Genomic DNA, 26,840 nt, shown 5'->3' with positions numbered 1-26,840 from the left:
TTAGTTTAGCAGAAAGGTGTGGATGTATATTTGTCTTTCAATCCACTCAATAAAATGTGACACATTACTGTAAACTCCAGGTCCCAAAACCTTGGAAAAGCAGACAGAGCCCCAAGATGTTAAACCAAACAAAGTCCAGCGCCCTGCAGTATACTCGCACACAAGCGGTCCTCCACTGTCACCCTGCAACAGCAAAGTTAAAAACAGTCTATTATACACGTGGCCAGCACTCATGGTTAAAGCTGTGTCACAGTTCCTACAGCCATTTGCCTTTAGTAAATAACTCAGCTGTAAAAACCAGCTGCTCTGCTGAACTGTGTAGCCACACACAGCATTGCCAGTATTTATTACCTGTTACATTTGTAAAAAAAATTACCTACAAAAGGCTCATGCAAATTAAAAAGTTAACTAATACAGATAAACCCTAGAGTCTTCAAGCAGCATTTCATTATCACAAAGATAAGTTGTTTACAGCAATATTAACAATAATAGTAATATTAAAAGTTGGGTTAAAGAATGTAAATAGACAGTTGTCATTCCTAGAATAGATAAAGTATGCTACACCTAATTAACATCACAGTACTTTGATTTCTAAAAGCAATTTTGGCTATTTCTCCTTAGAGAGAAGCCTACCATGCAAGAGTCCACGGTGCCAGATTCGTAGCCAGCACACAGCATTCTGCTGGTGATGATTTTCATGTCAAAATATGACTGGCATTGTTCTAAGGAAATTATGCGAACCTCTCCTTCTTGAAGCTTGAAAGGCACTGAAAAACAGAATAAAGTGTTAACTATACACAAATTCACAAATACTTGCCTATTATGACTCCATGAGATATGACAAATATTTCCATTGGGATAAATTATAAATATTGCTCTCTATATATGTATTAAATGTAGGGAACACTATGTGTTGCATTCTGGAGAAGTACTAAGCACATGGGGACTGGTGTGACATTTGCTGTTTACTCAGCATTCACACCTTGACGTGATGCAGTGTGCAGCTTTTAAGATGGGGGCAGTAGTGGCTGGAAAGCAGCAATGTGGGAGAGGTGGACAGGTTTGATTCACTGTTCCAGGGAAGAGTCTTCCTGTTTCTTGGTATCTGTCATGGTAAAACTTGGTAATAATCACTGCCATTTTGGTTGTGCTTGGGTAAATTTGACTTACAGAATGTACCAGGAAATCAGAATTCAAACCTTACTGTTGGGGTCCGTCCCCTGCCATGGAGCCCTGGGAGAGGGACCCCAACACCTTACGAAATTATTTTAATATGTTCAAGAGACAATAGAAGACTTCTTCCTAGTCTAAACAACTGACTGAGCTCGAATTCTAATCAAAGTTGTTCAACCTAGGGTATGCAGTACTAAATGCTATGTAGCCACAGTGGGGTTTGATCCTTCCTAGCATAAAACCTTTAAAATCAACACTGACCACATTAAAGGACAAAGAACCATTTTCCATTTACCCGTGCTGCAAAAGCATCTGTCAGAGTTTTTTTCCTGACATCATATAGAGAAATTTTTAGATGTGTAGAGATGCTAGTAAACAGCTTACCCTTCATGTGTGCAATTTAATTTTTACCACATCTAACCTGGCCATTACAACTGAAGTTCCACTGAAGCAATACAGAAAGAAAGATTTCCTTATCCAGTGTACAGAAAAGCCATCTCTAGTAATTACCATAATAATAGCAAAGGGAGAAACACAATGGCTAGTGCATTAAAAGTGTTGGGGCCAGGCTAATTTGCATACTATTCATGCAGAATCATTTTGCCTGAACAAAGATTGACATAACACAACAGTTCTTGTCAATGATTGTGGCAGCTCCAAAACAAGAAAACACACTAACGTTCTGTTCAGAGATACAAAAACAACACTTGTGATTATGGAATAAATTGTGTCACAAGTACAAAGTGTGGCACAGATTGCTGATTCACGACCCTGTTCCTTCAGCCTGTAGGCCAGTGCTGCCAGCCTCCAGCTTTCACTGAGCTAAGAGTGTTTCCTCCACACTGATGATGTGATACCTTTGCAATACTGTTCTGAGTACAACTTAGATGGGTAAAATCATAACTAATTCAGGTGACTTTCTTGATAGAAGTTTCCAGATCCTCAACATTTTTAAAAATCAAGCCACAGAGTCAAAGTAAGTATTAAGGAGCATAAACTGAGGGTGCTGCTTTGAAAAAGCTAGGCTATAATCACAGCTTGATCCTTTCAGGAGTAGTTACATTTCCCTAGTATTTACTAAGATCCAGTAATAGTATGAATGGATAAAAGTTTGAAACGGGATCACTTATTTGATTAACTCAGTAGAAGCTTCACATGTTTTTCAAAAGTCCCAGAAATATTCATCTTACTTTTGTTGCCCATGTGTCCCCAGCCTGTGATGTAGCAGTAGGTGTCTGGCTGAACCAACTGATCCTTGCTGGGCAGGCAGACAGGTCTTACATAGCTTGTCTCCTTGATATCCTCATCTAGTTCCACAATGCTGATATCATAGTCTACAACTGCTCTGTTGTAGCGTGGGTGGAGGATGATGGTCCTCACTAGTCGGGTCTGCATGAAACCTGATGGATGATCAAGATTGCTAATCCCAAACACTACTTTCCAGACAGCTGCATTTTCTCTCCTTTGTAAAAAAGAAAAAAAGAAGTGAAATTTTAGTCAAGGTCTTTCTTTTAAGCTAAAATACCCAAGATTTTTTCTCCCTTTTTGCACACTGCACTTTGCAAAGCATACAAATACTACAAAAAGGAAACAAATATTTACACGTTATTCCTTACACCAAAGATCTGAGCAACAGAAGTCCATGCTTTCCATTTCCCTCCTGCTTGTAATCAAACACATGAAAGCTCATTCCATCAGAAGATCTGTAACCATGTGTAAGTTGCTGTCAAAGTCATCCCTTGGGTCCTGCCCAACATTAGTTGCCCACATGCTCAGTGGTGGGCATGTACAAATTTCACTGTAGTCTGCTGCTGACAGCAGTAAGTCTCACTGAAATCCCTAAGGGGTCTCAAAGAAGCAATTCTATTGTGTGAATTAAATATTTTATGATAGCCATGGGAGAAGTCCCTTATTTATTCAGCATTCAGTCTGTGCCAAGTATACTTTCTATGCATAAGCTCAAAGTTGACCCTTACAATTGCTTAAGACTCTTAGTAACCATACAAGAGCACAAAGCAATGATACATAGGATACAAGGGGGAACACTGAACTATTGTCTGTTGAGACACATCAGAAAAACCTAGATTTTATGAAAGGTTTCAAGGGCATAATCTCTTGATCCTAACTGGCCTCAGGATAAATTGTGGGTTCTTCATGGGTTTCTAATTAGTCTGTGATTCTAAAAGCTCTCAAAAAAGTCACCATTTTTCACAACTGCTGAAAGACAACTCCATGTAACTAAGCACCTTTAACAGGACTGAAGCTTATTCAAAGCAATGTAAATAAAAGCATGCAAAATTTCAGCTTTTTCATAGTAATCAACAGGATTTTAATTCCTATTAATTTGTAAAGAGAACTGTTTTCTAAATCAAGGCTACTTTTATCTGAAGAGTTGGATGAAAATTCTGGCATTTCAGACTATCATGATCATTTTAGCATAGTGATCAATTTGTGAGCTGTTCCATAAATTTACAGAAATTAAGTGCTGAGAATATTCATACACTACTGTGTTTGTGACCATTGTGAAGTAGCATTGACTAGAGAAATAAGCAGTCACAGCCAAAATGCGTTGTCCTACAGGTAAAAAAAAATAAATTTTAATGTCTTGCATGCTTTAATGTAATGCATTTCAAAATGATCTTGACAAAGCTCTGTTGACTATAATAAGAAAACTCACAAACTACATGATGTTTAATGCAGCTCTTTCTATTTATGCCCTCTACAAATTTTCATGGCTATTTGTATTATTGTTATATGGTCCTCATGTTTTGTATTCCAAACTTCACATGAGTTTCACAAAATGGAGCATTTTATATCAAGGACCAGAGCACTTTAAAATCTCTATATTGTTGTCTTATCTGGTTGGTTTGGGAAATTTTTTTAATACTTTATATGAAAAAAACTTTGTGACATCAAGAATGGTCTTCCTGATGATGTATTAAGCTTACAAAAGGCTTCTTACAAATGAAGAATTTCAAGATTTCAGGCTTCTGGGTACATCTCCCCAAATCTATTCAGAAAGGCAGAAGAGAAAAAAGTTCATATAACTTCTCAATCAATTATTAGACCAGAATACCTTACTTCTTTAAGGTGAGTAAATCCTCAGTTTTTCTTTTTACCAATGGCCACAGCATTTTTTCAAGGTCTTTTCTACGCTGCTATAGAGGGTGATTTTTTTAAACCCATGGCAGTCGTATGACAGCTGTAAATTAGTGTTTTGGTCTTCTTCCTTTCCCTGTTTCCTGCTGAGAGTCAGGGCATCTTCATTTAGCTTTCATCAGTAGCGATGCCAGCAATGGATAATAAACCATGTGAAAACCTAAGCTGATGCTGGTTTGTACCTTTTTACTTTCTTTTTTAGTCTCCTAAAACCAGGTCCCTGTGATTGGCCGTTCTGCAAAGGTCTTCACCTACGCCCCGTGTGTTTGGTAGAGGGGGAAGGACCTGGTAATTCACACGTGCAAGCTTAAATGAGCAATAGAATGTTTGAGCCCCCTCACCCTTCAAAGCAGTGTGCTACTGTTAGGACCCATCTCTTGGCGATCAGAACGCAGCCGCAGATGTGTCCGCTGGGCTCGCTCTGCAGGGAGCACTGCCACGGCCATCGGCCCGGGCGGCTGGTCCTGCCCCCGAGGATCCTCTTGCTCATGCGAGCAGCGGGGCGGCGGCCGCAGTCTGCGAGGAACAGAGCGCGTTAATCGGCACCACAGGGGCAGCGCAAACAGCACCTTCTGCGGGAACACTGGGCACAGAATGGTGTTAACAGCCATGAAATCACACGGAACAATACAGTAAATGAAGCAATCACCGACCACGCTGCCGTATCAAACACTGAGCCATTTTTACCCTTCCTTTCTATCAAAGGATTTGCTCTCTCATTACTAATTTTGCCTGGATCAGCCTGAAATATTAACCAAGCTAAGTTTGGGATCCTGACTTCCTTTTGCTCAGGAGGTTTCCTGGGTTTATGTCTTTGTCCTTCTGTCAGCTAGCAACATGTCTGGCCTACTTTGTACTATCCAGAAGAATTGCTTCTGGAAAATCTGCTCAGCAATAATAAGGTTTTTCTTAAATCAAGTGTGAGTTTAATGCCATGCAATTTACTCAGGTACACAGCAGCAAATACACTTTGCCTGTAGAAATTACTAAGGGAGAGTATTTAAAGATCTGAAGACATTCTAGTACTTAGTCCATTACACTTTACAAGCCGTCTCACTAGAAATTACACCAGATTCCCACCTGCCAGTTACTATTCTAAAATAATCCTTCACTTCTCTTTCACTTTATATTCTAGATTGAAAGGATTCCAGGCTTCTTATTTATCCTGTTTATACTCAGTCTGATTTAGAGAACAAAAGAACACCACCAGTTTCTGCAATCAGCGTCCCAAGGGAGGATATGCTGCCACTGCATGTATCTGGGAATTTAGTGGTGAAGAAATAAATTGGAGCAATGGTTATTTGTAACTTACAATTCTTACTGTGTTCACTTATCTTCATAGAGTAAGCAACATATGTCAGAACAAAATACCTTCAGCAAGCTCTTTTGAGCTTTTTCCTTTCTCTGATGAGTAGCAAATATTTTGATTAGTTTCCCAAATTTAGGTCCTGTCTTGTAATTACTTTTCCCTGAGTCAAGCTAATTCATACTCCAAGTGTTCTTCAGCAAAGCTCTCCTTGTCTGTAGAACACGGTTTCATCACAGATGAAGAATTTCTGCATTTTCAAACTACTTAAAATTGCACAACCTGCTGTGCCAACAGACTTGGTCCATAACTTTCTACTTCAGGTTCTTCTGTCCCCTTGAACTTAACAAACAGATCGCAGCTTCAACTCCCAGGCAGACCATCTGCTAACCACTCTGGTGGTTAAGGATATTTTCAGCAGGAAGTTTTATCAAATTACTTTTTGGAACCTGACTGCTGATAAAATTCCTTTTGTGGTATCATGAATGGGCCACCTCAACACACAGCATCCTAGTCAAAATATAAGAAAAGCTGATGAAACTGAGTAGAGTAGGGAAAAATAAACCCAGTGCCAAACTGGATGTTGCAGAGGTCTAGTAAAAATTTCAGAATGAATCCACACTAAATATCTGCATTTGTTAAAGAGATTTAACACATTTTGAAAAATATCTATTTTATATGCACTTCTCTCTTACCTTCTTTAGTGCAAAAGAGAGCCACTTTGCTTCTGCTTTGACACATCTGTCTAAATATTGAAACAAAACATGGTGGAAATCTCATTAATTGATTAATTTTGGTAATTTGAAAATCAGCACAGGTATTGTATTCATTGCTGTGATCCAGCTGTTAAAAATTCCCCCAAACTGTAAAAAGAAACTCAAGGAGCTTTTTATGCCAGATTCCATGGTTTCCAGCATCTTCCTGAAAATAATTCAAAATATTAGTTCAGCTTTACAATACATTTCATGAGTAGGTGCTGCATATTTTGCAGACTACCTTGCTCCCTGGGCATGGATGCAGCTCTGAGGTCAGCTGGGTGCACAGTCTGTCAAGTTCTTATTTATGGCACCTGAAAGCACAGATTGCCAGTCTCCCCTTCCTTACAATCAAAGGACAGGATTTTCTTTGAAATGCCTTTGATAACAGATGGTCTTTCATTCCCTAAGAGTTCGGCTATTTTGAAAGATTCCAGGAAGTCTGCATAAGTATGTACTAAAACAAAAAAAAAAAATTATAATTTCTGTTGAAAATCTTCAGATAAGAGAGGGAAGAATTGATTTTTTTTTGTCAAGGGAGGAGAAATCACAGTTAAATCAGCAAGCACTGTTGCGCAACTAGCTGACTGCCTTTTTAATTCCACAGCTTTTTCATTCCTATGGTGTACATGCTTTTCTTAGGCATGTGCAGAGCTACATTGGACTGGATACACAGCTCATTTCTTCACCAGGTAATCCTTTGCAGACTTTAATCCCAGCAGGTAGGTAGTAGCTTTCAAACTGCAACCATCTAAAAAGAGGCTGCATTTCATATTAAGTCATAGATACTAATGTGGGCAAAACAACAGTGTCAGCCAGCCCACCAGGTTACCTTGAATCTGTAATTTAACCAGACCTTTTTCCCTTACAATGCATATACCTCATTCATATACTGTGCAAATCAGTCTATTTCTCTTCCTGAAAATACACCATAAAATTACTTTTCTAGAGATAGTAGAGACAGACAACCAATTTCAGGAAATAAAATTTTGTGCACCATTTTGAGAGGCAAAGAAAATATACAGAATATAACTGAGACCAGCCATGCTTATGTTTTACACTTGTTTCTTTGACTTACCATACAGCCAGCTCTAAAGAGAAAACTTTAAGCTTTTATGTGTGTGTTGCCTGTGCTGTGCCATTCCCTCCTATCAAAACTTTATGAATTAGTGGTGTATTTGTTAGTTCTTGGCCAAGTTCCCGTTAGTTCAGAAGCCTGGCAACTCCTTTAAACATACAACATACTCCACAGCACAAACCTTTTACATGCTGCAGTTGGTCCTGATGAATACACCTAGACTGCAGGGCTCAGGAGCACTCCCCAGTCATCAGGACTGGATGCCTGATGCAGCCAAAACAAAAATAGCTGCACCCTTCATGCACCCTTCCCCCTTAGCTTCTCACTTCTTGTTATCCATATTTCTGAATTCAGGAGGACTGAATAGGAACATCTATTTCCTACGTTTTGCTTTCATTTATGCAATAGATTTAACAATATCCTCATTACTGATGTTTTCCCTCCTTTAACTTGTACTTTGGGCAAAACTAAATCTTTTGCTACTAGAATTTGTAACTCGGAGGCTCCAGATCCATTATTTCATACGTTTCCTAGCAGACCTCTTTCAAAAATGTCAAAAAGTACCTTGAAATTTCTGCTTTGCACTTTAGTGACTGAACAGAATAGGATTGTGGATCTGCCTTTGCATCTGGTCACAACCCAAGGTGTTTATTCTTGTATTAGTCTGGAGAAAAGCATTTAGATACTGTTAGGCTAGAGGAAAAAGACAGTGAGAAAGGAAAATCAAAGAGTTAAAAAGACAAATTTCAAGTATCAGGCACTGTTCAGTAATGGCCCTTCAAGATGAAGAAATAGAAATTAACTTAAAAGGAATGATGAAATACTAATGCAAAACAAAAATGGTACGAAACTGAGATGTAAGAAAGCAAAATTAGGTCCTTGCAGGCACAACTTTTTTACTATTCCATCACTAGGGAAAACTTTGAGTACAGAAAACAATGAAGAAAAAGAAAAGTAGATTTCTTCCTCAGATTTTGTGTCTTCACACATACTGTGTCTCTGCAGCTACCCAAGACAATCTTTTCTTGTGAAACAGAAGGATTTTCTATGGAAGAAGGATGTCCTGAAAGCTCCTGGGCATTTTAAAGAGAATAGGGAAACCATGTATCTGCTTTTTGAAGAATGCAGTTGCCAATGGGGATTAGGTGGCATTCACAGTTTTGCCCTGGATTTCTAAATTCATTGGTTCTTCAAAGTCACACTTTGAATGTCTCAACCATGACATCCTGGCTTCTGATTAGTAACTACCTGTTTAGTAAAAGGAATATACCATCACCTGAAACCGGAGCTAAAGAAACCTACTGAAGAAGCAGTGGTTGCTCCAAATTAATGAATGAAGACTACACAGGCTGCAGAGGATGGTAAGATGTTGCTGCAGATTTTGCTATATAGTACTTGCTGGACTTTCTTGCTCAGCAGAGATTTAATGAAGCTGTCTGGTTCAGGTGCTTCAAGGGCATCACCTCTGTATCACTCAAATGCTCTTATTCTGCCAGAAAAGGCCCCTGAGGATTCACAAGATGGTCTCAAAAGAGAGCACAATGGTTGTAGACACTAAAATCACTGTAGACTGTATCTTAACAACTTACATGAGTATGTGCTGGGATTTATATGCAGATACCCTGGAAAAAAAAGAGCTTACCAAAGAGTTTATCATCCTGCATGGGTAAGTGACTACCCACAGCAGTGAAATAGGTCTTATTTACCTGTTACTTACCCATTCACTAGAAGTGCGTGTAAAGTGGATGCATTTTTATTCTTCCAGTCTGAGTGCAGATTCAGCCATTTTTGGTCCTGCATTTGCTCATTCTCTATTACAATTTCTGTTTTGGATGGTCCTCTGAAACAAATGAAAGACATTGATAGAACTTCTGGTAGGTTTCTACATTACAGTTACGAAGGTGAAGAGGCCCTAACCTTTCTGTTTACTCCAAAGATACACATCTGAATGGTATGGCAAAGCCATGCGTGGCAGATCCATAGTTAGGAGAATGGAATCACCCCGAGAAGCTAGGCCAGCCACCATATGACTGTCACATTGTATTTCCTGACAAGAAGCAGAATTGGAATCGGGAACAGCAAGAACCTTCTGGTGGCATTTACTGTAATGCACACATTGATACTGTTTCAACAGTTTCTTGGCCTTCCAAAATGCCAAAAAAAAATAGATCTTCATATGTAAAACAGGTAACAGAAAAAAATATTTTCTTACATTCCTACCACTCGAAATCCATGAAAATTTAACAGTAAAGAGCAGTCTAGGTCTTGTTAGTAAGACTTGAGAGTATCTCTAAATCCAAGCTCCCTGCTTTGCGAAACAGAACAAATCGCTGGTGAGGATGTCAAACCCATTCTTCTGCAGCAACCTAACAAGTGTGTGAGGGTTAGAATGATCCACCAGGAGATATTTTCATATATCCACTTCCTCAGTCTATTTATTGCCTGATAGACTCAAGCCACTGAAGCAATTGCTATTTTATTAAATCCTAATTGCCAAATGGATAAAAAATAGAGCTATTCTAAATTACTTTACTTGTCATGCAGCTTTCCAGCACAGAACTATTCACAATTAGCCATCCATCCCTGTCAATGACAAGGACTTTCAAGCAGTGCTCTCCCAAACACTGGTCAAAGGCCAAATTCTAAATACTAATTCATGGAAAAGAGAATGAGAGAAGTTCAGAAAAACTGTGATGTGTCCTTAAATTGGTCTCTGAACGCAATCTCTCAGGATAGTACCTGGTAATGCCAGCCAGGATATTTGTTTAAGTCCAATTCTCAGTACTGGCTGTATTCCTTTTTTTAAAAGTCTTTACAAACCACCAGCACTCTTTACCCACTTGATTACATAAACTAGCCGAGATCAAAGAATTGTGTTTTATGGTGAAGCTGGCAGTGTAACCATATGGAAATATTTTCAGCACAGCTGGCAGAATAAACCAAGCTTTGAGGTCACGGCCCTGGATCCTGTCTGTTACATGACTTATTTTTCAGAACCTTCTCTGGGCATATTAAGAAATATCATTTCATGATCGACTAACCAGAATGTGCAGGCATATACTAACAAGTTTGCTGCAAAAAGTTTTCTTTCTCAGTGCCTGCTTTTAGCATAAACATAAAGATCTCCTCTCTTCATTTCCCACTCTTCTTCCTACCAAACATATGCAAACCATTTTCTTACAATGACATTCTGTCTTATGATCTTCTCTGAACAATGATGTTCACCATTTCATAAATGTGTACAGTTATGAACTTGTAAAGAGATCCATAAAACATGCAACTCAAATATGTGCAAAAGGATGCAAATATCATGCCATTTGATGAATCCAAATCTGTATTATACCAAATACAAGATTGTTTTGATGAAACCTGCAGCTCTGAATTACAGATTACAGTGATGCTACAATCATAATTATGGAGATATGTACTTCTAAATCAAGGTAACAACCTACAAAACACTTACACCTGCATGAAATTTTATAATTATTTTACTTAGCAAAAGTAAGGTCATGGCTAGGCCTTTTTTCCTTGGTGATTACAGCTTGATATAAAACACTTGAAACCTTAATTTATATCTTCAGAATATATATTTAGGATACCTTAATTTATATCTTTAGAATACCTTCTATAAACATTTATGTTCCCCTCTTGATGCTGTTTATAAAAGATTTTCTTTTAGATAGGCAAGGGCAACCGCTTGCCTCCTTTCATCTATTTAATGAGAAATAACCAAAATGAAGGGGACCAAAGAGCCTCATTTTTAGATGAAGAAAGCTGGTGACAATGGTTAGCATTTGTGTAGAGACCAGAGCATGCTCAGAATTTCTAGAGAACGAGAGAACATGAGCTAAAAATCTTAGGAATAAAGATTCAGGCTGGTGAGAGCTTCTGAGTGCGAGACTTTCAGAGAGGCTGCTGGACCCGCAGTGCACATTACACCAGGGGCTGTAAATCACTCAGAGCAAAGGAGAGAAGTGGAGCAATGGGTATTCATTTCAGCCAGCCCCATCCTGTGCTCCAGAAACACAGCAGGGAGCAGGTTCTACTGGGTCCCTCTTGGAGCTGTAGCACACATTTTCTTCTTAGAGTAGACATATACTAAAGAAAAGCTAAAAAAGAATCTTTCAATGGACAGAGCCACATCAACTCACAATTCACAAGGATATTTGGCTTTACTGAGTATCTAAGACAACAAGGTTATATTGCTAATTACTTCTTGACATCAAGCTACATCTTCAAAAAAAAGCTCTCCTGCCAGTTTTATAGTTTGGTGGCCTGCTGAAGTTGCAGTATCTTTCAAGATTTCAGGCCAAACAAATAAAGACTTTTTTTTATGAAACACTTTCAGAAAGCTCTTTCACTTCTCTGGAGTTTCCTGTTTTCCCCTTTGGTTTGCATATACCATAACAGCTTTGCTCAGAAACTTGGTGTGGATTTTAAATTAGTGCTTTTAATTATTACCTGTACTGGAGCAAAAAGCAAAGTTGAAACAGTGCTTGTTGACTGAAACCACACATACTGGAAGGCAGTGTGCAGTTTTGAGATACATCAGTTTAAGACAATATTCAGAAACCGGAAAGGATCACACAAATGGCTTTCAAATTTTCTAGGGGCCTCTGACACTGACATGCAACGAGGGGTTGAGGGTACTGACCTTGCTTACCCTTGTGAAGAGGAAGCTAAGGGACAATTCAATAGCATCTTGCAATTACTTGAAGAGGAGTTAAAACATAATGGAAACAAATTTTTCTCAACAGTGCTGCATGGTAAAACATGGAGAAATGGCCTAGACCGACAGCTTTGAAAATTCATAGCACATGAAAAGGAAATACTTTTTCACTAGGAAGGTGAAGCAGCCCTGGAACAGAGAGCTCTATCCATCAAGGTTTTCAAGACTTGGCTAAACAGAGCAGAGGTTGAACTGATCCCATTTGGCAGTAGTTCTGCTTCAAGTGAGAGATGGACTAGATGTTCTCCAGATGCCTGTGATGATTTTATGATTCTTTTGCACAGCACAAACGCACCATGGTGACCAGTGCCTATGATGAAGAGCTGAACCTTAAAGAAGGCCAACAGTTACTAGAACAGATTTTTTCATACACCAGAGCATATTTTAACATTACAGAACAGTCACTGAATCACAGAATCACAGAAATAATTAGGATAAAAAAGAGCTCCGAGATCATCAAGTTCAACCAATAGCTACACATACATATCTGAAACACCTACATTACTTTAGGAAGTTTATTAATGGTATCTGCAAACTTAAGACATTCATACCATGGTAACAATAATTCACACCTTTTGAGTGGTGATTTTTTGACCAGATCCCTCACCAGACTTTCAAAATAACATACAAAACCTATCTGCACCACATGACTTTATAACAACTCATAGTGGTAGTTGGATGAAATTATTTGCATACTGAAGTATTATTTTAAAACCCATGGGGCTCTAAAAATCTGAACAGACCATAAAATTTAATTTTCTCATCTGTCTAATATCTGCAGAAAATCTTTATAGCCAGAAGAGCTACACTAGACCTTCTGAGCCCAAACTGCTCGAACGTAACACTCAATGAATACGTGTTTGGGTTCCGGTAGTCTCAGCCTTCTCCAAGACCGTGGAAAGTTCCGTAATAAAGTAAGTTTACAATACATGTATGACAAACAGCAATGTTTTATGACTTTTTTTCTCCTCTACATTTGAGGTGATAGAAATACCAAGTTTAGTGGTAAAAGACAAGTGTGACTTTCACATAAATTTTCATTTGGTCCTCTGCACTGCTTTTAAGAATGAAATGGGATTAGAACCTATGAAAAAATTCTTCCATGAGACTTTCTTTCACTAAAAAGTGAACTATCGGAAATTCAGCCAAAAGAAATTGAATGAGGCCATCTGATCCATTCCCCTAATTCAAAATAAGATCAACCATATTTAAATTCTCTCTAGCAGATTTTTGTCTGCCCTGTTTGTACATAACTTTAATGATGAAGCATTTCCAGTCAATATATTCAAGCAATTTTTCTTTCAATGTGTATTCTAAATCTTCCTACTTGTCATTTAAGCTCATTACTCTGTCTTTTTTTCATCGGAAATGGAAAGAGTTTATTCCTAATCTACATATTTCAAGGCTCCTATACCTCCTTCCCTGAATGACCAAGCAGTCTCCAACCTTTCTTCACAGATCATGCTTTCTAAGTCTCTGGTCATTTCTGCTGACCAATTCTCATTTAGTCAAAGTCTAACACAAACTGAATATCACATAAACATTCTTGGTTAATTCAGGCCATTTTGCCAGCCTGTAAAAAATTTTTAAATTCTAATCCTGTTCTCCAAAATGCTTTCAGATCCTCCCAGCTTGATGCTGAATGAGAAATTGTCAAGCCTGCTCTCGTCTCTATCATCTGAATGACTCACAATACCACTGTATCCTCCCAGACACACTGGCATGCGTCTAGCCCCCCACCAATACATCTTTATGGTTTGACAATGAATCATCAACATTCCCGTATCATTTCATCTCTGTTCATAGCTCCTTACTTATTTCAAAAGTCATTTCACATAGTGTGAAAGTTAAAAGTATATCACTGTGGCAGTTTGGAACATCATTTTGTCGTCAAACCATGACAATCACATCTACAGTTTCTTCCCCATCCACAGTGTCTCTGGTATTTCAAGGAATAAATTAAGGGACTCTGACACGATTTGTTACTGATAAATACATCCTGTCTGTCATTAAGACCTTATACTTCTGTAATTTGTTGGTAATTCAAGCTAGGCAAGTAGTTTGTAAATCTCCGTATCTCCTTCTTTTATCCTTTTTAATGAAAGATGGCATACCAAACAGTTTCCTCCCTTCTCTACAGCTTCTCAAACCTATGGCTACTACTATTGTCAGCCATAATGGAGACCCGCCTGAGCCATAACTATTAAATGCTCTTAAATTATTTCAACAAAACTAGCTACTTTGAAGAGCAGTGTATTACCTATTAATTGCTTACCCTAGCCCTAGCCCTCCTTCTTAAATCTTTGTTATCTTAGTAATATAATATGATTTTCTAAGATTTCTTTGTGGTTTTGTTTTGGGGTTTTTCTTGCTTTGCTTTTTTTTTTCCTTTCCCTGTATAATATTCCTCTCTTTTCTCATTCTTTCTACAGATGCTTATGGTTCTACACCAGTTCTTGTAGGTTTGAACTACATGTTCACTCTCTCTAAAATTTCACTTCCCTTTTCAGGTCACTGTACAGCTTATGCCTTAGCCAAGTTAGTCTTGCCTGCTTCACAGAAAGATTTCTGCTAGATCTAATGAAAATCACAGGGCACATAAAATTCTAACAGATCTAATTCCTTTAATCTAAAACTTTCCTTTAATCTAAATCAATTAATAAAAGAATTTAATAACCTATAAAATCAGTTAATTGTAAAATCACAAAATGTTTCAATTTGCAGTAGCACTCATGTAACCCAACTAAGAATTTCTAACTTAAACTTTACAAAATTTTAAATTTCATCTTAAAAATTAGAATATTCCTTTAATAAATTTAATTTCAAGCTATACATTCCCTTATGTGTGTTTAACAGAGGAATTTTTAGAATTAGGAAAGAAAAACAGAACCCAGTCTGTGTTCTACGTTGCAAATGTGGTCTCAGTGGGGAAAAGTTCATTAGATAGATTCATTTCATTAGATAAGCTATACAACAGAAATATTTAATAAATACTCTTCAGAGCATTCTAGTCTGCTACCTGCTGATCACTGTGCACAACAGTCAAAGTTTACAGTGAAAAACAAGCATTATGTCTTGCATACTAAATTATAATGAAAAATAAAGAAAAGAAAATAGAAGGAGGGACTAATTTTAGGTTATGAAGTTCATCATTCTGTTCATAGCACATTTGGCATACTTCTGTACAGCAATGTTTTCAATACCTTATTCTCCCTATTCCGTTCAGAAAAACTCGTTCAAATATATTAAATTGCAAGTTTAGAATAAAGTATAATCCATAAACTGGATTACTTCTTGCTTCCCAGTGACACGTGTCAGTTTAGTTTCTATAATTCCATCCTTGCAAGCCTCATGTGGCAGCAGGTTTGAGAAAGGAAGCCTTGAGTTATGCCAGCAGGCAATGGATTACACACATATGGGCACTAATTTAAAACAAATTAGGCCTATTTCAGAGATGGAACAGCATCTGTTTCCTGTCTGTTTGTATTGGTTAAGATGGTCTTGAGCAGAATTCTCTAAAGCCACAGCTGTGCCATAGAATATGGAGTAAAAGATCAAAACTTTGATTTTAACAGCATTAAGATCAGAAATATCTGAAAATTTAATGTGCAAACATATTGAAACATAGAAAATAGAATTAAAAGGATTCAATGCATTGATAGAAAAATAAGACATGTATGAGTAAATAATTCTTAAAATTTTCTGGTAGAAAGATTATCTGTGATAATAATTTCAGATTTCAAAATCCCTCAGTCCTATGTCCTAGCTGATAAACTAGTCAAGCCTATGAAGAATGAGTTAACTCCTAATTATACTGAAAAAAATTTGCTTGCTTACTTTATCTCCATGTGCTGGTTTTAGCTGGCATAGAGTCAATTTTCTTCTCAGCTAGTCTGGGGTTGTGTCTCAGATTGGTGCTGAAAACAGTGTTGATAATAGAGGGCTGACTTTGTTCTTGCTGAGCAGGGCTTACGCAGAGTCAAAGCCTTTTCTGCTTCTCACCCCACTCAAGCACTGATGGGGCTGGGAGTGCACAAGGACTCAGTAGGGGCTGCAGCCAGGACAGCTGACCCCACCTCTCCAAAGGGACATTCCACATCACTGGCTTCATGTGCAGTACGTAAAGTGGGAGGAAGGAGAAGGAAGTTGGGGGGGGATATTTGGAGTGATGGCATTTGTCTTTCCCAGTCATCATTACAGGTGAAGGACATCCTGGAGATGGCTCAACAGCTGCCTGCCCATGGGAAGTGGTGAATGAGTTCCTTGTTTTGCTGTGCTTGTGTGCATGGCTTCTGCTTTATCTATTAAACTCTCTTTACCTCAACCCATGAGCTTCCTTACTTTTACTCTTCTGCATTGTCTCCCCCATCCCACTGGGAGGAGTGAGCAAGCGTCTGGGCAGGGCTGAGCTGCTGTCTGGCATTAAACCACAACACTCTGTTCTCTCAGTCTGTAAATTATAGGTTTCATGAAGTATCATTTTGTGGCTAAACTTACAAAAAGACCATTTGGGAGCATCTAAAGTTACAGCTTCAAAAAAACCCTAGATTTTCTTAGCTGGAAGTATTAATTAAACTTCAAATTAAATGTAAAGTCCTTCATTTAAAGTCAATTAGCTTTTCATTTTAAAAATATGAAGGCTGCAATTCAGAGGAAAATGTTGTTTTTAAAATTTAATTGTTTAATTTCAAAAATTTGAAACAAGTAACTTGATTTTTCAACCTTTTTTCCCCGTAGTGAAAATATGCAATTAATTTGAACAAAATTCACTTGTTTCTTTATTCAACATCATCCTTTACACAATTATTATTCACTAAGAAATCTTCCCATAGCAGAATTTATGCTTGTTTTTTCAAGACATGTAACATATTTATTCTTTTATTACTAAATTCTTCTCTCATTCTTAACAGAACTTGAGAGACATAGTTTCAGAGACACTTTTAAATTTTTGAGCTTACTTTATAGCTAAAGCTAATGCTGACATCATTTCATGAGCTAAGATTACCTTTGAAAGAACCTCTGTCTGTTAACTGATACAGGATTTACATGCAGAGGATGTCTTTCATTAGGATGCTTGGTAAGAGCTAAGGAGAGGGTGTGGAGGGGTGTGGATTACAGAGCAAAAGAGCAAAACTGAAGGAAGACCTATTTGCCTGACAGCTTGTCTGATAAAAAATGCTGTGTTTCTTGCAGTCCTTGCCCCTCTCAAAGTCTTAAGTCACCTCATTAAATTATAGGATAGGTTGCTCAGAGTCCCATCCAACCTGACCTCAAATATTTGCACGAATGGAACGTCTACCATTTCTCTGGGTAACCTGTCCAGTGTTTCACCATCCTCATTGTAAAAAATTTATTCCTTATGTCTAATCTAAATGTACCCTCTTTTAGTTTAAATATGTAAGTCAAAAAAAAAAAAAAAACCAAAACCAAAAAAACCCAAACCCAAAACACTTCAAGGTGCATATTTCAGAATAAATTTTCAATGCAGAGAGATTTAACATCTGTTTAGTGTTAAACAGAGTAAATTTGAATCTGGAAGCCCCTAGGGAAAAAAAAAAAGAAAAAAGGGGCAGTCGGCTTATAATGTACATGAAATAAAATAGTTTTAAAAAGGATTTGCAATCAATCATTAGAATAAGAACATTTTCTTGTTTGGCAGCATTCATGAGTCTTTCTTTTAGTCGGTCACAGAATGGTTGGGCTTGAAAGGGACCTGTGGAAGTCAAATAGGGCCACCTATGGCCAATTAACCCAGAAGCACATTCCAACATCTCCAAGGCTGTTTGAGATACTAAAGTTATGAATAAGTATTATCATTTTACTTTAAAAAAAACCAAAATAGCCAATCATGGAGCTAGAAAGTGTTAGATGAGGGGACTGACCACATGCTTAATGACTATTTGAAGAAATTGTCACAATTTGTCAGGAATTATAAGTTTGAAATTTCTCTGGAAAAACCCTTATCCAAATTATTATATTTTAAACTATGTATGTACATGAAAGATGAGACATATCAGATTTAAATCTAACACAACTCTAAAACAGTGAATAAAGTCTACATATTTTAACATTGGCTTATTATTGCTCAAGTTTACTAAAATAGCCTTCCACATGTACCATAGCTTTGTTTTCAGTAAATCTCAGTAATGAGTTATTGGTTGCCTTTCTTGAAAAATTAAATGAAATGTGAAAAAATTGCTATCTTTCTACATCATCTACAGGATTAATAGAACACTGTGGCCATGGTCAACATGAACAGATTCAAGGTAAGTTAAGAGTATGTAACATTCTGTTGAATGGGTCTAGAAATCTAGATTGAATTAATGAGTTCAAATACTTCCTCTTTGGCATGGAATTTGTTTCCCTAAATGTCATGTTTATTCTTGGAGAAAATTTTTCATTCAGAAGTTCAAATTTATTATGTGGGTATGACAAAAGGATTCTGGGTTTTGTTTCTGTTATGTTTTTTAAGAAAATAAGTCATCAAGCTGAGCTTCCATTATTCCTGTTGCAGAAATAGTTACAAAGTAATAAAAACACCAAATTAGATCATGTAAAAACAAGAGATTGTTCATCCAGCAGCTTGGCTGCTCGGCTGTCAAATATTAAAGATCTTATACCAAAGACATAGAGTGAAAAAGTACCAGGAAAGACAAAAGGCCAGGCAGCAATGAGAGACTTGCCCTTCCCTTTCACAAATACACTCACAGCAGATGCTACAGCAGAGGAAGAAAGGAAAAGGAGCTACCTGTTTCAGTGCATCACCAGTGACACAGCCTCCAAGAAAGGGAGCAGCAGTCACAAGAAGAGATAATGGTAGATTTTTAAAAACAAGTAACTTGGTAGGCAGCTGTGATTTTATGCTGATACTGCTAGACTAGAACAAGTAGGTGAACTAAAATTCCCTTTACTCTGCTGGGTACAAGCTCCTGAAGTTTATTATATTTGCTATATCACCCTAGTGCAGCTGAGAAAGACAAGTCATTACACTATGTTTTCACAGAATGACAGAACAACTCCACTACTGCCTTTATCAAATTTTAGAGCTGACCAGACCATGCTTTTATGATCACCATTTCATCAACAAAGAACGTGGACTTCCAAGTGTATGAAAGCAGGTTTCTTCAACTGAACATCACGAAAAAATACATTCTTCCACCATAATGTTCTGAACCTCCACAGTATGCCCATCTTCAGCAGCAAAGCCTCTAGCACACACCAGGACAGATGTGAGACTGACTGCTGTTCTGTTGTCTACCTGTGTTAACAGAAAAACTAATTGCCAGAGACTGCATTTAAATTCACTGTATTGAAATCTGGGACTCAGTCAGAAGTCTCTGAATAAACTTACATGTCCTGACATGAAGAGGCACTGAGATTAGGTGATAGTCCCATCCAGTTTTAAACTGTGAATCTTAAGGCTTGAGCATTCCCATTAAGTTCTTAGCATTACAAACAAAGGCTTACTTCATATTTAACATTTTTTTGTACTAGAGGAAAATGTAAGAACTGCTAGGAATACACACTGCATAACTTGAGCAACAGCCATCATCAGCCCAAAATCTTTCAGACAGTGCTTGGAACTTGCAGTTTCATGTGACCACACAACACATTCCATGAGTTGTGTTGTGAAAAACTGGAAAACCACATCGTCTGTGGAATTAGAATTGGCAAACAGCCAGGAAAATTGCTTGCATTTTTGTGAAATGGGCAGAATAGAATAAACTTTTATGTTGCTTCAGACTCAAGGCTTATATATTCCAGACAGACTGATAATCTGTAAAATATGTTACCACTATCAGTTAAATTAACCTAATTTTACCCACTGTTATTTAATTATCTTCATTTGTTTTTTTGAGATTAATTTAGCCTAAAGTATTAAAATATCTGTTGTTTTTAAATAACTAAAATATCCAAAAGCTGTTAGAAACATTGCCTTTATATTTTAAACATTATCACATTATATAGCAATTGGGAATTTTTATTTGGCAAAGCACCAGACAGTTATGAAAAACAGTTTGCAGAGCTTTACAGAAAATAAAAATGCCATATGCTCCCATTCATTGTAATTCCTGGTCTAAGGCATTAGTAAATCTTCACTTTGATATCTCACATGCATTATTTTTCTCTAAGAATAAACAAGAGAATTGTTAAATCAAAATCAAGTGCTGCTGTAAGTTATTATTGAAGAAATCTGCACAGCCAAAAAACTGGGTGGTTCTGTAGTGTGCTCTAATGTGGACAGGATTTGTATATTCACAGCTTTTATTTTCTGAAGGAGTAAAATGAAGTTGCTCACATTGGGAATACTTGCAAAAAGCACTGTGTGAAATACGTTATATTTATTTATTACTTTTTTTAAAAGGCAAAAAGGAGGAGTTTTATCATTATTTGAGTTCTGTGCAATATACAGCCTAATTTACCGGTACCCTCAATGGTGACTAGAAAGAGCTAATTAAAAACACCAATGTCATCAACCTCACATTCAGCCATTCTTGCTATAAGTCAAATAAATAATGTATGCGGGACATAAATGCCAACAGATGACTTGAAGTTCATGGCTTCAGATCAGATTTCACAGTGGCATGAAACTCCAGTTATCCAGTCTTCCATTCCACCATATGGAAGACGTTACTCTCTGTGACATTTTCACTGAATCCCTTTGCAATGTTAACAAAATAATTAAATAACTGTATTACACATATTAGTCCTTTTGGAAATCAGTTCTGGTAATGCATTTTAATCTTTGGTTTTCTTACAGCTCTTCAAAGCTAATTTACTGTATTTTTGGCAGTGCCACTTCACAAAAACTTGGAGAATAGCTAAGTAAATCAAGCTTCAGGTGATTGACAAAATCAGGCACTAAGAAAGGAAAGACAAACACTAGTCTGGTTTTCTGAAGCACTGCAAGAAAGAATTAGAAATTAGTATCGGAGTCAAACTGAAGTTGTAGACTTCAGATTTGAAGTGGAATTTCCCACTGCCCTTCACAAAATTACCTGTCACTACTAAAAAGATCTTGTAGAAAAATTGATTTGTAGAATATGTCACCCTGTTAGAAAATGGATTTGTGAGATTTAAGAATCATTTTTGTCTCTTACATTTCTTAAAAGTGCAGGATTTGTAAAATCTGTTAGCAAGCATCAGTGAAGAAGCAGGAAGGTATCAGTTTCTACTCATGCTGATTTCAGCCTAGGCACACCTCTGAAAAAAGGAGGGAATCAGAGGTCTTGTGATAGTTTAATACCTTTTCATTTTCCTAGCAGCAAGCATCATAGGAAAGAGAAACAAATTTTACGTCAGGACCAACGGCAAGGTGAATGTGAGTCAGCAGAGCCCTGCCACCCAGGAGGGCCAACCATGTCCTGTGGGGCATCAGGCACAGCATCGCCAGCCGGGCAAGGGAGGGGATTGTCCCGCTCTGCTCTGCACTGGGGCAGCCTCACCTCCAGTGCTGGGGGAAGTTTTGGGTGCCACAGTATAAGAAAGATATTAAACTATTAGAGAGCATCCAAAGGAGGGCCATGAGGATAGTGAAGGGACTGGAAGGGAAGCCATATGAGGAGTGTCTGAGGTCACTTGGTTCGTTCAGTCCAGAGGAGACTGAGACCTCACTGCAGAGAGTCTGCTAGACTTCCTCACAAGGAAGGGGAAGCAGCAGGGCAGACACTGATCTCTTCACTCTTGTGACCAGTGACAGGACTCAAGGGAATGGTATGAAGCTGTGTCAGGGGAGGTTTAGGTTAGGTAACAGGGAAAGGTTTTTCACCCAAAGGAGGGTTCAGCACTGGAACAGGCTCCCCAGGGAAGTGGTTACAGCACCAAGCCTGTCTGAGTTCAAGAAGCGTTTGGACAACGTTCTCTGGCACATGTTGTGATTGTTGGGGTGTCCTTGTAGGAGTTGGACTCAAAGATACTGATGGGTCCTTCCCAACTCAGTATATTCTATGCTTCCAAAAAACTGAATTATGAAGAAGAAAAACATTCTTAATGTTAAGACCATTGCTTTGTTCTTAGACAACAAAGTAGTTGTAAAATCAATAACTATTTCTGGAAGTATCAAAGGAGTTTAAGCTTTATTAGGATGCTAAATAAAGCCAAAGCATAAAGATAATGCAAATATTTTTTAGATACAATAAACTAGATAGAGGAGTATAAAATTGTTGTATGTTGGAATGGCCAGCAGTCCATTTACAGATGGTCTTGAATTCGGGACATCTGTTAGAACTGATGTCAAGTGTCCCTGCAGTGCAAGACAATAAATTAAGTGCAGACTCCCTAACCCAGGGTCTTTATCCTCCTGTGTACTTTGAGAAAGGTACAAAGAACATGCACGTCAATATGTGTAGTGCTGAAAGGCAAACAGAAAAGACACTTGGTCATTCAGTTTGGGAGTCAGACTCTGACAAAAGGTATCCTTATATACCATCAGATTTGCCTCTTCCTAGTAGGACACAGCTGTGAATATCAGAGCAGATTAACTTGTTTTTTATCCAACAGTTATATTTTGCATCAAATATTCCACAATTTAGTGTGCATGCAATAAGAAAGACACATAAAGGCTATTTCTTTTTCTGAGTTCCACACAGAAAGCTCTCTCTTTAACAATTTGTTGTTCAGAGATGCCCAAGTTAAATACATTCACTTGTCTAACTCACATTATTTACTGCAAAATGCAAATAAATGAAGATAATTTTTCCTGTGTTTCCTCAGTCTGCTTTAATTCTTTAGGAAGGAACAGAGTATTATATTGCCAAACAATTCTGAGTCTCAGCAATAATTGCAAGTTCAAATATTGAGACTTGGCAAAACACCATTATTGTTTCAAAACACTCTTTTAGTAACAATCATGCAATATTTATAAAGTGGTGAAAGTGACTTGATTTTAGTGAAATTCTATTCCTGCCATAGTTCCCAAAATTTCACTACCTCTTTTCTCTGTGAACCATTTCCACACTAGGTCTAACATTGCAGTGAACAATGATCATTCACATATAACTCCAGCACTCCAATTGTCCTAAGAAATTCATCAAAGCTACAAACTACTGACCTTACCCTAAACCCATCTGATTGCAGGCCAGCTGGCTTAAGTTCTCTTGCCACTCATCAGCACAAACATGATTATCAGCAGCTGACCTGTGAACAGTCAGGAACATCAAGGAATTGGTGTTTTTAGCCAGTGTAACTGGAAAGAAAAAAAGGAGGAAAACTTCAATATTATTTCAAGTAGTTTTATAACTGGCAAACTGAAAACACACAACTACATTCAAGAGTTTTCCAAGTTGCTGGCACTTTTCCTAGTTTTACAGGCTGAACAGCCATGCAATTTAAAACCAAGGCAAGTGTGGCTATCAGAACCTTGCTAAGACTGAAGAGCATGAGACACTGAACAGCAAAGATATCTTGAGGGTAGGAATAAACCTGAACACTTCTAATTCACCAGCACAGATTCACATAGGCTGCTGATAGCCTTAGTTTTTATAGCCTTAATCTATTTAGATGATCTAGATAGAAAGATCATCACCATTTCTTCTCTCTTAATCTGTGTATAAAAGTTCAAGAACTGCTTTTATTACATGCAAAAAAGATTCTCAAAAGGTCCCTCCAACTCTCAGCATCTTCTTAATCTCTCCTCTATCCACAGTACTTTCCAGATTTCACACATCATCTACACATTTTCTTGCCATACCACTTTTCTTATATCTTTGCACTGTGACACTTCACAGTGAGCTTTTGGCCTTCTCTTTTGCCACTTCCTTGCATACTTTCCCAGTCTCACCCCAGTCTCCTCTTTGCTAATAGAAGGAGTGCCTCTCCACCACTGTATTCTAAATTAAATCACCAGTGATTACTACCATCACCCAAACATCACTTTGAGGCACCCCACAGCAGAAACTTACCACAGTCCCATTCATCTGAGCTGTCACTACAATCTGCCTGCCCATCACACCAGAGTTCACGTGGCACACATTCATGGTTGGCACATTCAAGTTCACTCTCTTCACAAAATGCTGCAAAAACAAAAACATGTTTCCTCCTGAGAAAGACACAATCAAAGTGCAATTCACACTGAGATGAAAAATTGAGAAGGAGGGTGAAGGTAGGTGCAGATCAGATTTATGGAGCAAGTAACTGAAAGAGATTTGTAACAAAATTCAGCATGGATACCACTGGGGCAGAAGGTGGTTGCTTTCATGCAGTGGCAGAGGGCATTGGAACTCAGAGGGAAGGAAGAGTGTCTGGAAATGCAAGATCTGTGATTACTTAGTATCATTTGTGGTCTTGTTATATGTAACCTGTCTAAGCCCCTCAGAAGCTGTAAGTGAAAATACTGTTCCATGCTTTTTAGCTGATCCAAATTTGTTGGATTCTTCATGGTTTTGCTACAATGAATATCTATTTCCTCTCATCCACAGCAATTATATATTAATTTTTGAATTCAACTTTGCTATTCAAAATTATATAATTATTTTTATTTAGAGGTGCAGAACTGCTGTACTGATAGACATGTTCCAGTTCACAGTTGGTGGCTGGCTGGCATCCTCACATACGGATTTCCAGAGTCTGTTCAGTATGGGAAGCACAAGAGCTTCCATTTGCAAATGACTTTTAGCTCTCCCTTCCAAAAGGCAGGTGTGTAGCAGTACAGGACCTTCCTCACTAACACACTTCCAGCTTCTATAAACCCCATCATTAGGGAATTCTGAGACCTGAGGGAGGGCAGAGAGGAAGCAAATGCATGGAAGGCAGCTGCATTCAGTTGTGCCCATGTTTGGCTGATGTACAGCATTTGTACTGCCATACATCCAAGCATTTATTTGCAACATGAGTACAAAAAGTGTACTCTACAGTGAAAACCATACAGATAGAGCAGGCAGTGCTGCCTACCTCTGATCTTTCTGCCAGCACTTTGAGCAGACCTACATTGTGCACACGGACAGTATGCCCATGCCATCAGCGTACCATAAGTTTTGTATCTTAATTGTTACCACAGTTTGGATTATAGAAGAAATCTGTGGAGCCAAGTAAGGAAACAGAATCTAAGAAATGTCAATCAAAAAGAAACTAAATAAAGATGAGAGACATATGAAATTTACCAAAAAACAGATCAGAAAGAAAATCAAGGAGAAACCAAGAAAAAAAAGAGCAGTGAGCAGCTATGCCTGTATAAAATGAAGCTGAGGAAACTTGGGAAAAGAAGTTAAAAAATCTACAAGGAATAAAGAAAAGAAGTACAAAGGCACAAGAACAAGGAGGGAGAAAGAGAAGAAAAGAACAAGAGAGGACAAGAGTGACCAAACAGAGATCAAGGGTCCAAGGATGTGAACAACAAAGGACACAAGATGAGGAAAGAGAGAAATTAGTGCCATAGAAAAACTGAAAAGGAAACTGAGGGAATCACTAAGTCTTTCTGCCTACAGAAAACATAAAATATTTTACTTTCATTTATTTTGCCCCCCAACATCCCAAAAATGTATCAGCCCTTTAAGGGAGTAAAAAACCGCATGAGTCCTTACAGCAATTCTTTTCATCCATCATGTCGGGGCAGTCTGGGAAACCATCACAGATCATAGTGTGTTTGATGCACAGCTTCTTCAAAGGACATTCCCAAAGACCCCTTTCTCTACAACCTGGAGGCAGAGAAGCACACTTCTGAAACACTTGCATGCAATATCGAATCAACTGTTTTCTTCCTTAAAACTCACATATTATTTTCACTTAAAATATACCAAGAATAGTTACTAATGAAGAAATGGAAATAAGATTGGCACAGTGCACACTTGATAAATGGGTCTAAATATTATAACACTTCATAATACTTCAGTGATTTTAAATAATAATTGTATTATGCTACATATACCTATAACTAATGGTTTAGGCATTAGCTCAATTAGCTCAAAATCCATACACCACAATTCTTGAAATACAATTACTAGTAATATAAGAACTTTTCTAATCCTGAAGTCTGTAGAAATTCCTTGGTCGTTCAAAAGCAAATCCTATAAAAGCATGGAATCTCCATGAAACAGTGTAGAAATGCATACTTTTTTTTTTCTGGCAATGCTGAGACAGAATCTAACACAGAATCACAATGAAACATAGAAAGAGAAGAAATCTTTACAAAACTACGTCAAAGTGTTTTGACAGTAAAATTCCTGTTGGTCAGCTAGAGGAAATTAAGAATAGCCCAAGCTACATTTTAGAAAGGAGTTTTCTCTTGTTTTATTCCACTTTTTATTTCCATCAACTAATAAAATATTTCATTGTGATACCTGTTTAAATACTTTGACATATTAATGTCCTGCATGTCTGACACTGATTTTAAAAGAAGCCATAAAAATGACGTGCTGTCCTGACTAAACCAGATTATTTGATTGCCTTGTTTGGCCTCTTCTGCAGAAGATACTTTTCATTTTAATCTCAGTGCAAATTCAAGTGATAGCCCTGATGCTCATAAATGCAAATAGTTCAGGTATAAATTTACAAACTGCACTTAAAGCAGCACCTCTCTTTGCCTGGACCTGGAACTATGACAGCAAATCAGCAGTAAGTTACCAAGCAAATCTATTGTTTCCAATAAGTTTTAATTCAGAAGTACATATTTGACAAATATGAACCAGAGAATCTCTACTGGATTAT

At 37.7% G+C, this 26,840-nt stretch overlaps 1 protein-coding gene across 1 annotated transcript in view; it reads right to left on the bottom strand.

Moving 5' to 3' along the window:
- The window catches only part of CORIN (corin, serine peptidase), a gene marked incomplete at both ends in the record, with an annotated part of 118,884 nt that continues 92,044 nt past the window's right edge, over positions 1 to 26,840 (bottom strand). The window contains 9 exons of the mRNA XM_082281315.1: positions 1 to 183; positions 634 to 767; positions 2,364 to 2,635; positions 4,674 to 4,848; positions 6,334 to 6,383; positions 9,189 to 9,311; positions 23,256 to 23,385; positions 24,101 to 24,211; positions 25,718 to 25,831. Coding sequence (XP_082137441.1) covers positions 1 to 183; positions 634 to 767; positions 2,364 to 2,635; positions 4,674 to 4,848; positions 6,334 to 6,383; positions 9,189 to 9,311; positions 23,256 to 23,385; positions 24,101 to 24,211; positions 25,718 to 25,831 — 1,292 coding nt within the window. The remainder of the gene's footprint in view (positions 184 to 633; positions 768 to 2,363; positions 2,636 to 4,673; positions 4,849 to 6,333; positions 6,384 to 9,188; positions 9,312 to 23,255; positions 23,386 to 24,100; positions 24,212 to 25,717; positions 25,832 to 26,840) is intronic.

This window comes from Coloeus monedula (assembly GCF_965178545.1).
Source record: "Coloeus monedula genome assembly, chromosome: 5".
NCBI classification, from domain to species: Eukaryota; Metazoa; Chordata; class Aves; order Passeriformes; family Corvidae; genus Coloeus; species Coloeus monedula.
The sequence above is the reverse complement of the archived record's forward strand: the minus strand, read 5'-3'. Positions and strand labels throughout refer to the sequence as shown.